The 16,008-nt window shown below is 34.1% G+C and overlaps 1 protein-coding gene across 1 annotated transcript; it reads left to right on the top strand.

Moving 5' to 3' along the window:
* The first annotated feature begins 8,167 nt into the window (after positions 1-8,167).
* On the top strand, positions 8,168-14,109 carry LOC104090366 (serine/threonine-protein kinase haspin homolog). Its single transcript, XM_009595431.4, has 15 exons — positions 8,168-8,327; positions 8,414-8,546; positions 8,656-8,745; positions 9,518-9,608; positions 9,750-10,345; positions 10,721-10,844; positions 11,007-11,116; positions 11,525-11,636; positions 11,811-11,903; positions 11,991-12,052; positions 12,155-12,285; positions 12,357-12,427; positions 12,508-12,560; positions 13,327-13,393; positions 13,779-14,109. Exons 1-15 carry the CDS (start codon positions 8,312-8,314, stop codon positions 13,902-13,904), a joined length of 1,875 nt encoding a protein of 624 aa, XP_009593726.1. The 5' UTR covers positions 8,168-8,311; the 3' UTR covers positions 13,905-14,109.
* The last annotated feature ends 1,899 nt before the right edge of the window (positions 14,110-16,008 follow it).

Below are 16,008 nucleotides of genomic sequence, written 5' to 3'. Positions count from 1 at the left end.
TCTTTTGGCTTGTTATTTTCTTATACTCTGTCATGTCATAAACACGTGTGTTACACGTGTATTCCAAATTATTTTTTTTATATTATTGAAACATGTTTTTGAGTAATAAACAAAAGGTAAGAAGTAATTGTCATCATAGACAATCTCTTGACAAGTTAATTTAAAATAGTAATTATAAAATTTATCATACAGCACCTTCTAGTAATATATTCAGCATTGTATAAAACATCTAATAAGGACGTAGCAAACACTTCCTCAACATTTCTTCTTCCTAGCACAAAAAAAAACTGTATTCATGAGTCATGTGAGATATACATTCAACACTAATAAATAAGAATGCATACTATATTATTTCTTGGGATTTGATCATTATTTCAAATGCACCATGAAATTGATTACGACAATGAGTGTAGGAAACAAAGTAAATTAAACATTTACAAATATGAATAGATAATATACCATAAAAATATTTAACGTTTAATTCCCACTTATCAATATCACCGGGGCAATGAAAAGCTAATAATTCTGAACATATGAAAGATGGAAATTTAGGGAATCAAACTCAAAAAAACACATTAATACAAACTGTCACCTACAAAACTCAACAAATTACTGAGCTCATCACTGCTATAATTTAATCAAAAAAAAATTGGGTGAAACGAGCGGTGTCACAATCAAAAAAGCAATTAGAGAGAATTGGAAAGAAGATAAAAAAGAGGATAAAAAGGTTGGGACTATTTTCATATTCTTCATCAGTGAAGAAGGACCATTGAAAACTATTAAATAGGTGAAGGATGGTTTTACCTTTAACATTGTGGAAGTTGAAAAGCTGGAAATTTTGGATTTAAAATTTTGAAACGTGTCTTTCCTATTTATCATGCAATTAAATAATTTTGAAATGGTATCTTTGTTTGTCCTTATTTATTATGGGGCTTCAATTAAAGCCTTAAATCTTGTGAAACACTGAAGAAATAATTATTGAGATATTTATTCTTACAATAAGATAAAGTAAATGAAAAGTAGAGAAAAAGTAAAAAAAAAACGGATAGAATTTAGAATGCAGAGAAGTAAAAGCTGACGATATGAAGGGGTGTTAACTTCTTCTCCTTCCAATTAATTTTCTTAATTATTCTTATTAGAATGTATATTCACACTTTTATACAAAAATATTTTCCAACTAATATTTGATTGAAGGGTAAAGTAGTCACTTAGTTTTTAATGGGTAAATTTATAAATTAACTTTTGACTTGGGAGTGTTTCCATTTTTAGTATAGTATGATGATAGGACGATATACTTAGTCTATTAATATCTGTAGATTGCATCAAGAAACTACGTTCCTCTCTCACTCTATTATTTTTCAGTTAGAAACGTGATGTTTGATTGGAAGTTATTTCATGACACGGTAAGTTACTAATCCACCAAAAAAATATGATTACAGAAACTAAGCTGAAGAATTAAATCAAGGAACAGGAACAAGAATTATATACTTCAAGGGAATAGAAATCACAATATAGAAATTTGCTCGTAAGTCCAACTTTGATTCTAAGAGGAAGATGTATAGATGGACAGAGAGAGGAGTTACTTTTATGTTCGTTCCGATAGAAAACAAAGAGCACTTCATCACATGTTTAAATTGATTGCTTCTCTCTTTATTTTCAATCATGTGACAATTTTTTATTTTGAATCAATAACTTTTAAACATATGGTTATTATACATGTGACAGAAAATGAGTTTTTGAATTTCATGATCACTATACTGAAACTTTTAAACCCTTCAAGCAATATGAACATACAAAATATTTTGAATAGGGAGGTAGAATTTACTCACATTCTCAAAATTATTTACTTGTACTACACATGTAGTTGCAAAAAAAACTTGTGACCTATATCTAGAATCTAGATCTCCATTTTTTGGCATGCCATACCATAATAGGCTTAGCTTCATGCATCCACCTTGCATCACTAAAAAAGTAATGTCTCAACAAGTTAACTAATACAACTAATCCAAAAAGATCAGTCTAAAGTTTCCAACCAACCCATTTAGATCGTATATAGGGTATTAAAGAGGAAATATTCCTCTTTTAATTTATTTTTATTATTGTTGGAAGTGGGGACCTAAAAAGTAAGGACAGAATATGAATAGGAAAAGAGGTTAAAGATGAGAGATTTTTAAGTAAGTTCAGTTCATGCACGCAGTTAAGTCCTTGATTCTCAAGATTCAACTTTAATTGACCTTACCTCATATGAATAATGGAGTAATTTGTCTTTTACAATGGAAAATAGAGAAATATGAAGACCAGAAAATCTTGTTATAGGAAATAGGAAGACTAAGCAAACTTGATATTCAATGATTAAGTACATAATATCACAGGTACCACAGTAACAACTCAATTTGAATAATGATAATAAACTATGCATTATTTGATGACATGGAAACTTGTCTATCCGTTTGGTTCAAGGGTAATGTGGATTATTTCGGTGTAAATTTTAGAATTAATTTTACCCCATATTTGGTTTGAGGTAGTAATTAGGATGAGTATTATTTTAATATCAAAATTTTTGTATAACTTATCCTCCGTAAAGGATAAGTTATTCAGATTATATTCCTGATAATTATATAAAATCTCAAAATTATAATCATGTGATATCCGGATTTTGAATCAAAGGATTAGTCTCTCGGGAAGTGAGTTCCTTAATCGAAGATGTCGAGCAAAATTTATCTTGCGGATTAGTCTCATGGTTCAATTCTTATTAATACTATAAGCCACGAAAAGATTATTTCTAACACAAGAAGTCCACATAATATATAGAGTAGCTGGTGAAGCAATAAACGTATAAAACCATAAACCACTAGAAAATATTCTTATACAATTTTTAACTCTGCAATAAATAGATGTTCATTAATAGACTGATCCAAATATTAACTATCCAACATTAAAAGGTAACTCTCGAATTGGGTTAACACCTACTTTCTAATATGGACCCGAGCTTTAACAAAGCAAAGTGCTCTAACGTTTTAGCTAGCAGTTGAGAAATTAAAGAAAGAAAAAAGAGAAAGTCACTTTTTTCTAATCTTGTTTAAACTGTCGGTTAATTTTTTAAATAGTAATACTGCTAATCATGAGGAATCTAATTTGCTAAAAGAACTCAAATGAAAGATGAAGGATCTGCCTTATAGTTGAAGCTAATATTAACTTAAGATATTATATGACAGAAAGAATATATTATCCTAATATACGAAGGGACCATTGCCCTACATTTGTAGGCTATACAACGCAAATGGTTCGTTATAAGAAATTTAATAAGGGTTAATAGGGTCCCTTATGTCCATAGCACCATCCCTATCTCAAATTTAAAAATTCTTCTTGAAAAGATTAAGCAAAATAATACTATCATGGTTTGGCCGACCGCATTAACTTAGGAATTATCATAAATAAATTATCTCATTATTGTGACAGTCTTTGAAGCTACCTTCCATAAAATATTTCAATAATAATCAAATCATTGGCAGCCACCAGGAATTAAATTAATGAGGTTAATCTTAAGTTAGGACCCGCTCAAAATAGCTACACCTGTTACTAAACTTTTAATTTCCTTAATAATTTTTTTTTTAATGCTTTTCCTTTATATTGTTTTATATTCTTATGTTTTTCCCTTATAATTATTTGTATCAACCAACACCCAAGGGTGTGGCCAAAATAAAGTGAAGTGAAAACCAAGGAAGACAAGAATTTAAAGTAATCTTACTTGAGGCAAAATATGTTAGATAATTTTTTTTATATGCTTAAATCTTGGAGAACAAAGTTACTTAATATGATTGAAATATAGATAAATTGACTCGGATGCATGGAAAATAAGAGACACTTTGAGCCAGTTTGGATGCACCTTATATAAAATAATTCCTTCCTCTAGACAATTTTTTTGTTGAAGCCTATAAGCAACATTTTTCTTCAAAATAAGTTCTTTAATTTGTTCTATTGCGACTAATGCTGAATCAACCAAAAAAAAGTTGCTCAAATTTTAAAAGCCCCAATTTAGCTCGTCAAAGCAGTTGTGTTAGGTATTTTTAAAGGCCTAATTCATAAAATACTGTCTAAGCAATATCTTCAAAACCGGTTAATAGAAGATTTTACTAATAATATTTCGCCATCCTGTTCTCAGAAAATTCACCGTCCAGCTGGTATGAATTTTTTTCTGAGGACAAAAGGTTTTCCACCCTGTTTCCAAAAAAAATTATTAAAAATAGCAAATACTCAGTTTTAGTTGCATTGTCTTTTTCCCTTCTCTTTTTTAAATTTCCTAACCCTTTTTTTCCTTTTCAAATCTCTAATATTCTAGGTCATGAATAATATGGATTGATTAAATTAAACACTTACTAAAAGTGATGTGCACGTCAAATAGTCCGACATAGATACAGCATACCTGGTTCTTAATTAGTACTACTTGATTTGATTTATTATTAGAAGGCATCGTAATGTTTATTTGGTTAGTATTTTTTATGTTGTTGGTCAAAGAATCTAAAATTTTAAAGAATCTAAAATTTTACAGAATCTAAACTGTAAGAGCTGCCTGCCTATTGCCTAATGCTACAGTTGGAAACTCTGGTGTTCTATGTACCAAATGAGTTGATTCCTGTGGGAATATTTGGTAATTGACTTGCATTTTTTTTATTTGGTCAACCCAAATTTCAAATTAAACGTTAAAAGTTTTGCATATTTTTAGTCGTCCTGCAAAAATTGGTAGTTTTGATAATATAATCACTAGAACTCATGCCATTACCATGTTATCGTTGGATCATGGTGTATGGCACAATTTCTTAAGGATTTTACTAAATCAGATAAAATGCATATCCAGAAAGAAGTAGAATTTTCAGGTAAAATCTTGTTACTTTTAAGTTAATTTTCTCTCTCCGTCCCCCTCCCCGCCACCCCCGCCGAAAAAAAAAATGAAGACGAACACACTTATGGGTATGCTAGTAATTAGAGAATTATTATATACCCTTTTATTTAATTACATTTCGGGTTGTTTATTTCACTAATTATGCCAATTGTTACTCGAAGATCATATTAATTATATTCTTTAATTTCAATTTTCGTTTTTTGAGTACATTGGCAAAGAAGCAAGATGACAGTTGGCAATTTGTTAAAACAAATTGATTTAAAATGTTGAAGCAAGCAACATCACAATTTGATTTGTTATCCGCGCATTGCGTGGTTATACTATTTAGTAATCCTTATTAAGAATCAAGGAATAAGATTGCGGACGTTAATTACGGGTAAATCATTTTCATTTGTCATTTGTGGCACGGGATAACCCCTACAACAAATTAAGCTTTTCTACATGCGTCACAAATCAAATCTCATACTACTACTACTACTAGCCTAGCGTTGTACTAGCTAGAAACCAATGTGTCCCTTTCTCTTTCTTTTCCTCCATTAAATCTTTACTTCTTTTCACATGACTCAACCTTTGCTCTCTTTTCCGCATTAAATTTCTCCCCATCACATGATTTTTGTTCAATTTAACTTTTAAGTGTCAAATAAATATACAGATAGGTATTTCTAATTCAAACGGACTAGTATATCAAAGAATGATCGAAAGGACCAACTTCATGTGTGATTGGAGTCAGAGGCAGATCCAGAATTTGAATATTGTGAATTTTGATTGACAATTTTACCATATTCTATCTAATTTAATTGATTCAAAATTTATTATTTTATATGTATTTAATAAATTTTTGGACAAAAATATAAATTATGAGTGAAAATTATGGGTTCAGATGAACCTATAGTCTCTACACTAAATACACTCCCGATTGCAGTAAATGCAAGGAAGAAATTAAACCGATAAAAATCGATGGTTAAGATTGATTTCATGTGAAGAAACTACATCATGGAACTTCAATTTTCCCTTTTAACTCTTTTCCTTTGTAGATGACATACCTTTGTCTCTTCTGCAAGACTTTTTCCCCTAAAGTTCTAGAGAGAAAAAAAAGTTGAGAACGGCGATGTGTTTAGGTAAGGTAATAATAATAATGATTAGCAAGTGGATTGTCATATTCTCTAATTGAACAATAGAGGTTACTTAGTCAATGTTGTTATTAGGATTAGACAAAGAAATCCCACCAGTTTTTGTTGATTGGAAAGACATTTGCCACACATATAATCATATATGATAATTAATTAAAGTCAACTTTATAATTAGTGACAGCAAAAAACCATAAAACTAGAAAATCACACCAGAAAGTCCTAAATCTTTTTATTCTCAGTTCTCAAACTTCCAGAAATCAAGAAACACGGGTTTCATGTTGAAAAGGTATGACCAAATTTTCCTCTTTTATTTTAATTACTAATAGTGTTGTTATTTAAACTAGAAACCCAATAGCATTCTGAAATATACTAATAATCTAGTCATGTTACGTGTATAGTTTTGATTGTTTATCTAACAAATTCGCGCAAAATCAAATTTTAATAACGAAATGCCATGTTACAATGTTTCCTCTAACAACCAATAACATTAATAATCAATGTTTCTAATCTAACATATCGGTCTAACAGTAAACAGTCCAAGATAAAACAGTGATTACTATTTTTAAAACATGTTTTAGGAGGAAGGAACTTTATTCTTTTTCTGAGTTTTATTTAGAGGAACAACAACGTAGCAAGATTTAGTGCGAGCAGTATCGTCCCATTACTACAACTCGATTTGTATATATATGAGTTTGTGACAGTCTCTGCTTCGAGGGATACTTAAAATAAATATCCCATTAATGCAATAAAAAAATTTACAGAAATAAATGTGATAAATTACATTATATTAGATGTCGATTGAAGGAGACAGTGAGATATTACTGGGGCATATTCATGGATTGCCTTGCTAATAATTGGATTACATAATTGATTATGGGATCTTAACAGTACGAACCGCTGTGTTTGGTTAAGTGAAAGGGTTATATGCTCTGCTTAACACGATTAGACATCAATCTATCTTTCTATTTTTCTTTTTCATTTTCAATCCAATCACTTGAAGGTCTAATCTTTGGAATTAATTAGAAGTATCAGAATATATAAGATAGTCACCCATTTGATAGAGATGCACACCATAATTTGGGGAAGGACCGAAGGATGAAAGGTGCCAGTTTTTATATTTATATTAGGCGAATTGCACCTAGTTGAGAATAATGATAGTGACATAACAACTTCAATGAGTATTCCCGTCTCTGGCTCAGACCCTTAATTTCCCAAATTTATCGGAAAAAAAATAAAATATAGCCCGAATTACGACTAGTAATTAAAAAATAGCCATAATTTTAAAAGTAATCGAAATTTATCAATTTTTTCATGTAAAGATAAAACCTGAACAAAAACACCCTTAAAATCCGGAAAGATTCCATTATAATATGCTGGAGTTCGAATTTTTTACATATGAGCTTCCAGCATAATGTGTTGGGGGTCCAACATAATATGCGGAAAGTTTATATGCAGGAGCTCCATAATTCCGCATATTATGTTGGAACTTTTCGTGTGCTGGAATTCCAACATAATATGCTAGAAGTTTATACGCAGGAGCTCCATAATCACACATATTGTGCTGAAATTTTTCGTGTTTCAACAAAAAAGTGTTTATTTTTCAATGAATGTGCAAACACTGGCTATTATTTGATTACCAATCCGAAAACTGGTTAGCCTGTGCTATTTTCACAAATTTATCACTGCAATTATTATGCTTGAGATATTAAGCCGAGACATTACAAAGACATGCAGTCCAAGTCTGCCAGGCCTCCATTTTGGGCTGTATATGGGGCCTAGGATAGCCTATATACGTGAAAATAGCACGGCCTAACCCGTTTTCGGACTGGAAATAAAAAAATAGTCAACGTTCGTAAAGTCATTAAGAAATAGCCATTGTGTTGCTGAAACATGAAAAATTTCAGCATAATATGCTGGATTATGGAGCTCATGCGTATAAACTTCTAGTATATTATGGTGAAACTCCAACACTGAAAATTCCAGCATAATATGTTGGAACTCCAGTATAAAATTTTAGCATATTATACTGAACTCCAACATATTATGCTGAAATATTTTTGGATTATATCTTTACATGAAAAAGAGTCGAGCTATTTCTGATTATTTTACCTGCGTACCCAAGATTACTGATAAGCCCATTTGTCAGGCCCAAACCCGATGGATTGTCTCTCTTCCCGCTCAATCGTCCCCACTTCGAAATTTCTTCAGAGACTTTAAGTTGCAGTTGACAAGACATTTGATTTGCAACGGTACAATTCGACGCTTCAAATTCGGCACAACCATGACTTCTCGAGCGGGTAAAAACTCTTCAATCCTCTAATTAATTTTCCATCTCGATTCAGATGCTTAGGGTAGTACTAACATGGTGGAATTTGAAATGCAGCTGATTTGTGGGCAGAACTCATAGCTGCTGAAAAACATCAATTTGATTGTCCCTCCGATCAACCTCGGGAACCAAATATTGCTGTTGTATATCGCCGCCAAAAATCCCATATTATTCCCCAAGATGATGACAGGTTTCTCTTTATAGTTTTTTCAGTTCTCAAATTTCCATGTTATTTATTTATTTTTTTGTTTTGGTGGTTCGCTGAAGGCTTTAACTTTTTTACTTTGATTTGTTTTCAGGAGGCAATCAAATTCAAATTCTAGTTACGAGAATCGGCTAAGTTTTCTCCCTGTTAAACGAATTAGTTGGAATCGTTCTCTTTCTACTAGGTTTTGCCTTCTGCCCTAATTTTATATTTCCCCCCTAAATTTCCACTGATATCAAAATCTATCTCTTTGGATATGCTTAGAAGGATTGTGCTTGTAGTGGTTTTAGCTTATTCATTTTTTTCTTTGATAAGTAGTTTTGGCTCAGTAGAAATGGAAATAATCCGGGATAAGGTTATTTTGGAAGCAAATATTCAGATTTACTGAAACAAGCAACAGTTTAGTCTATACTAAGATGTGTAGTTTATGAGTAATAAGACGACAAACAACCAGCAATTTTGAAGAATGCTTGCTGTAAGAAGCTTAAAGGCTGTCTAAATTCCATGTATCATTTTTAGGAGAGCCCTTACCTCCAGCGTCTGGGCAGTATATATTCATTGTTTTGTACTTAGCAATAAAGCTTATTCTATAGGCTAGCTCACTGGCGGAAACATATTGCCAGAACAATACAAACTTACCCGACCTAGATGATTCTATCCGTTTCCCATTCAGTCAACAAAATGGGTTTAAGACTTGAAGCTGTAAACAGTTCTCTGATTTTTGTTTATGTTTAGTCTCCTTGTTAAGAACTTTTTCTGGGTACCCTAAGTTGATGAAATTACTGGGGCTTTGACTTCACTTTTTAATTGAATCCATAACCCCTCCTCACCCTGTTATGTACATGGTAATTCCTAGTACATACCTTCTCTTTCTTTGTCATATTCGTGAATTCCAATTAGCTATTCGTTTCTTCCACTTTTGTCTTTCGCATTGAGTCGCTTTATTTTGTTGACAGAGGGAGAACTAGTGTTGCTGCTACTGTATGTGCTGAATTACATCCTCAAAAAAGGAAGCCTGGACGAAAAGCGAAACCACCTCTTCCAAGGGTAATTTGTTGAAAATATTTCCCAGCTCCTGCAAAGCCACCATATAGTTGTTGTTTCTTTTCAAAAGGCATCAGTTAGCTAATATTTTGGTTATCATACAAAATCACATGTTGTCTATTTCTAATTCCTCATACTTTGTAGGGTAAAAAAGTTGAAGCTGCAAACTATGATAAGGAGCGGGCGTATTTTCAAGAAGTTGATGATTTTGAACTAATGGTAGAAAGCCCCTCCCCAAACAAATGCAGTACATGGACTACAGGCGTCCAAACTGACGATATCATTATATCACGTTTGTCCTCAGTTCTACAGAAATGGTTGATTTCTAAGAAACTTAACCATACCTATGCACCCCCAGCTTCATTATCGAAGATATTAGAAACCCCAGCCTCTCGCAAAGAATCTGCTTGTGGAGTTATTTATGGATCCTCAAACGTGAAAACGCCTGAAAAAAAATCACTACGAGTTCCCTCTGGCTTGTACTCCACCCAGAACAAACACATTGGTTCTAGAGATGAAGATGTGTCCGGAGGGCGGCCTTTATCAGAAACAGCCATTGGAGAAATATGTCCCATGGATGAGGAAGGTTATGAAGATATTGATGTTGGTGTTAGTAAACTTTCTCTGACTTCCAGACCTTCTTCAGTGGATGCTCACACATGGGATCCATTTTTGGCTCTATTGGCAGCATGTGGGCAGTCTGCTCCTTTAACACTACTGGAGATACTATCAAAGTATTGGTGCGGCTCCTATGACCCTTCCACTTTTGTTCTACTTCCTCAAATCAAATATCTCCTAGGCATATCTTTCTTCTTAGTCAGATTTTACTGTCTTTGGTACTTGTGGAGCAGCGAGTTTGACATGATATTTTGTTTCAGCTGATACAATTATCACTTGAAACTGTCAACTTTGCCTTTTGAAAAACCTTAACTAGGATCATTAGACATATAACGCAAAATGTATATAATTTGGCCTTATCAATTAGTACCCATTCCTTTTCATGAAGAATCAAATTCATATTTGTGTTGGCAATAGACTTAATTCAGTCTGATTTTGCTCTTAATTTTAATTTCCCAAAGCATCTAGTTTCGTAAACTGAACTATGTCAAATGCAGTGAGCCACAAACAATTGCCAAGGTGGGCGAAGGTACATTTGGTGAGGCCTTTAAGGTTGGCGAAAATGTCTTCAAAATTGTCCCATTTGATGGAGATTTACGAGTAAATGGAGAAATTCAAAAGGTATCCAGTTCAATTATGTTTCTTGTGCAATTGAATAGGTTCCAATTTCATTAAATTGAGATACGGCCCAAGTAACATGCATATGATCATAGGGTCAGCAACCAATTTTCTGAAAATATTTAAGTCACTCTGATTCGAAATCTGTGTTTTGATACATTTCAGAAATCAGAAGAACTACTTGAGGAGGTCATACTCTCCGGTACCCTTAATAGCTTAAGAGCTCAAGAGGGTCATCTCCTGAATTCCTGTTCCACCTTTATACAGACAATGGAGTAAGTTTTATATATTCTTCGTTAACTTTAAAGCAATTTTTCAACTTTTTGGTCCTTGTTCTGAACCTCTGTTTCAAGACAAAATCTGCATTTAGGAACATCTAAAGGTCCTGTCTGATTTAATTTGCCTGTGCTGTTTAAACTTATGCTTAACCTCAGAATCTGTCATGAAACTACCAACTTTTGCTACCTAATGAGGAATAGTTCTTGTAAAAACCTTATCAGTAAATAAGTCTTGAAATAAGCATCCATATATAACCGTCACCTCTAATGACTGATATTCTGAGAAGTAAAATTGAAGTTCCTCCTGCGTGCTGTTTTCTGCACTCTCAATTGTATACTATTTCTTAAAGTAGGAGAAGAGCAATTGTTGACCACTCATGTACAATTGGTTTCGCCTTTCTACAGCATGAGGGTGTGCCAAGGCCATTATGATGCATCTCTATTAAAAGCGTGGGAAGACTGGGATGTGAAGCATGGTTCAGATAATGATCATCCTAAGGAATTTCCAAAAAAACAGGTTCCTTGCAAAGCTTAATTTACTCCTTTTCTCCTAATTGCTAATAATTGCCTCCCATTGTTCATCTATTCTTTGAGTGGATCTTGTGTCTAGGCAGATTGGTATTTTTCTTGCAGTTAAGAGGATAATTACTTAGACAATATTAAGTGCCACTGACTTAGCTATTGCAAGCAGTACTATGTTGTCTTCGTTCAAGAACATGGAGGGAAGGATCTTGAGAGTTTTGTGCTCTTGAACTTCAACGAAGCCAAGAGTTTATTGGCCCAGGCAAGTGATTGAATATTTTTCTTTTGGCATTGTTAACCAAATATCTCATTCATTATCAATTGCTTGACTGCAAAATCTGCACTCCAGATAACTCTTGCTTTGGCTGTATCCGAAGCTGCATATGAATTTGAACATCGCGATTTGCACTGGTTCGTTTTCCATGTGATGATTTATTCGTCATATTTTCCAATCTAGAGTAGGATTAATGCGTTGTTGAACTTTTCTGTGCTCTAACAATTTTCTTATCATAGGGGAAATATTCTATTACGTCGGAAAGGTTTAGATACGGTGCAATTCACTCTTGAGGGAATTGAAATACATGTCAGAACATATGGATTATTGGTTTCGATAATTGACTTCACTCTTTCAAGGATAAATACAGGTGTTCACCCTTTCTTTCTCCCTTCACGATCTTTAACTTGAATTGATTAGAGATTCTTATACTGATAACAGGGGAAGACATACTTTTTCTGGACCTGTCATCAGACCCTGAACTCTTTGAAGGTCCAAAAGGAGATAAACAGGTACGACGCCAAAGAAGTCCCATGTATCTTCAGGTGTTATAATACTTTTTATATTTCATTATTTTGTGGCATGTTTGCAGTCTGATACATACAGGAAAATGAGAGATGTCACAGGCGAATTTTGGGAAGGAAGGTATAAATGCTAGTCCTTTCACTTTCAAGTAACAAATTGTTTCAGGAGGTAGCAAACTGCATTTGACTATAACAATACATTTGACTATAACAATAATGTATTTTTCTTCCATTTCAAGGTTTATGTTGCCACAATATTATTCATAATTCTTCAGTTTAAAAGTGTTGGCAAGTTAGATGTCTGGAATTCCCCACTCAAATAACATCCTATTTTGTGTAAAGCTGCTGTCCGAGAATTTGAATTGAACCAAAATTTCAACCGTGCAGATTCTTTTATCTCTTGTAATCAGTTAGCTTTTGCTGCTTAATGACCTCTGGCGCACAGTATTGGTGGCCAATTTTCTAAATCACGGAAACCATCAGCGGGAGGCTTTCCTGTTTGATGGTGTTTGCCTTATATTCATGGATTTCATTTTCTTGTGGAGATTCAGAGGAACTAACCCATAATAAAAGTTCTATGCTAGGTTAATGGGTTTCTAGTACTAGAGCATACTTGTATGCTTTAGACTGCCAAAGACGAATCATGCTTGTTTTTTGTCATAACACTGTGGACTGGTCTGTTTCTTCTTGTTCTTATATAATTCACGGACCATCACTTGTTGATAAATGAAGTAGCATTCTATTATGGTGTGGCTGAATTTCAGACCTAAGTCTTAGCACCTAAGAAGTATCTTTGTTATGCAAATCACCAAGGCTTTAGTGACTGGATTATTTGACTATGGATTTTGACCTTTTGCCTTCTTTTCTTTTTTTATCTGCCTGTACAGTTTCCCCAAGACAAATGTGCTGTGGCTACAATACTTGGTTGACATACTGCTGCTAAAGAAATCATATGTGAGTATTCTACGACAAAATTGGTTCCGTGTTATCTGTTCATATCACCTCGTCGAAACTGTTTAGAGAATAATGCATTGTAGTATGTCCTCATTTTATGCAATTGGCTTTCTGTTTCTAACATATGTTGTGTTTTGTTGGAATGTGCGTCCAGTTGCTGCAATTTAAGCTGCATGCACTTTGATATTCTAATAGTTTATTTTGACCATGTAATTCCATCCTCTTCAAAGACTAAGAAAAATAAAAAAACTGACTGGTCAATCTCCTCCAATTGCTATCCTCTGCCCGATAGTCCGGTACTTTATAGTTTGGGATTTAAATCAAGCTCATAGTATATTCTTTTGGGTTCAAAGTTAAGTGGCCTTACTTCATGAAAATGTTGCAGGAAAGGACCTCCAAAGATGAGAGGGATCTACGTTCTCTAAAAAAGCGCCTAAATAGCTATGGTTCAGCAAGAGAAGCAACATCAGATGTTTTCTTTTCTGAATTGTTCGTTAACCTCCAGCACTGACTGGCAGAAGAACCCCCAAGAAAATAAGTAGTATTTGCTGTGCCTGTGATCTTTTCTGAAAGTGATCGTTTTGTAGGAGGTTTGTATCAAGAAACCAACTTGGTTTCCTTTTCTTCTTTTGTCTTCATTTTTCTTCTGTATCATATTTTGGATTGTAAACAATGTTAAGACCCCTTAGTGGATCTCCAGTAGTTAGGACGTTGAATTCGTGTGGTTGCCAATTTTTTACTCTGAATTACTGTAACTTTTTCCCATTTGTCTAAGCCGCTGTGGGAAAGGTAACTGTCTATATGTATTTGGTGGAATAGCCGAAGTGTGGGCAAGTTCTGTCCGACACCATTTTTATATAAAGAAAAAGAAGAGGAAATGGTCGTCATTTCCCTTTAGCATCTATAGCGACCAGCCAAACATCAACTGTTCCAAAGGATCAACTCAGCAACCTTTCTATCCACTAAACCATAAGCTCTCGTACTGTGTCCCAGAAGTTGTGGGCATACAGCTCATGCAGACGATGTTTATCATCTTTTCTCCCCAAAATTTTCTTTCTTGAAACTTGTGGGCCTGTATGCTTGAAGCGAAAACTTGACAAGAAATCTATTGTAATTCCCCGCTTTAACGCAAATTGTATCGGATCTCTTTTACTTTCGTCATCACTAGTCACAAAGTTTAAACGTTAATGATGACGTCCAACTATGCATTATAAAAAGAACTAAACGGTCGTTGCAAATATAATCCGGTTTACAAGTCCGGAGTCGAATCCCACAGAGAACTAAGGCTTAGCCACAGCTGTTCAATATTGCAAAGAAACACAAGTTCAAATAATTTTCTAGTTATAAAGATTTGATTTTTATTTCTACTAATTAACTAGCAAATATTATAAAGCAGTAAAATTATCAACTAACATGGATGAAATTCTATATAAGATTAAGGAGGTCTAGAGTTATAATTTCCCCAATTATCGGAATCTTTTCTGCTACGTTTCCTATAAATTTGCCTAAGTCTTCTCTATCGACCATGAGCACTCTAACTGTCGTAACTCTCTCCCGAGTAATTACCATAATTTACTAGGTATATTCTCCCGAATTACGCTAGCTGGCATTAAGTACAACTCACTCCGATCGCATCAAAGTTTCGTTATCCCTAAACCCACCTTTAAACCTTCGTATTGATCCCTCATATACGTTTAGGAGTGATGTTGTTCAACAACTACCTAAATATGCACTCTCTCCCGAGTAATACATACTAAATAGGTACAGCTAATTGAGGGCCCTTCAATCAACCACAAGAATAATATAGTTGAATAAATAGAGAAAATATTACGGCAAATTTATATTAACGTAACAAGAAAATCATCATTCAATAAGTTCCATCAACACCCTAGATTAGGAAGTTAACTACTCATACTCATAGTAACAATATCCCAAATATTTTGCATAATTAAAATACAGAGTAAAGATGAAAAAATATAGAAATAGATGATTCTATCTCCCAAGAGGTGATTCCACCAGCTCTCATTGCCTCTGGCTGCTGAAAAAACGTTATCTCCAAGTGGTGTTTTAGGTCTATTTATATGTGTAGAAGAAACCCTAAGCGTGTGGGCCGAGTCCTAGTCAAACCCGGAACGAATTAAGTCTTCAAAACTCGGATTGGACCTGGCCCCAGGCCTGGTGTCGCCAGCCTAACGCCTGGAATTTGACTGGCCTCGCCAGGCTAAAGCGTGGTCCAGCCTGACCTTAGGCTGGCCTCGCCAGGCTAAAGCCTGATCCAACCTGGCCTTAGGCTGGCCTCGCCAGGCTAAAGCCTAGTCAAGCCTGGCCTTTGGCTGGCCTCACCAGGTCTCTCCTTTTCACTGTTCTCGAGCACACTTTCAACGTTTAAGTATCCCTTTTGCTTTACTTTCATCTCCAATTCACCTACACATAAAATAGACTGCATTATGCACAAATAAAGTATAATTTATCATTAAAGCATGTAAAATGCAAGGCACATAATGTACGAAACTATGGAATTATAGCCACATCAATACCCTACACTTAAACATTGCTCGTCCCTGAGCAATCAAACTACACTTATAGATACGACCTTTTTAAGCAATTCTCCTAAC

This window comes from Nicotiana tomentosiformis, chromosome 1 (assembly GCF_000390325.3).
Source record: "Nicotiana tomentosiformis chromosome 1, ASM39032v3, whole genome shotgun sequence".
Lineage (NCBI taxonomy): Eukaryota > Viridiplantae > Streptophyta > Magnoliopsida > Solanales > Solanaceae > Nicotiana > Nicotiana tomentosiformis.
The sequence above is the reverse complement of the archived record's forward strand: the minus strand, read 5'-3'. Positions and strand labels throughout refer to the sequence as shown.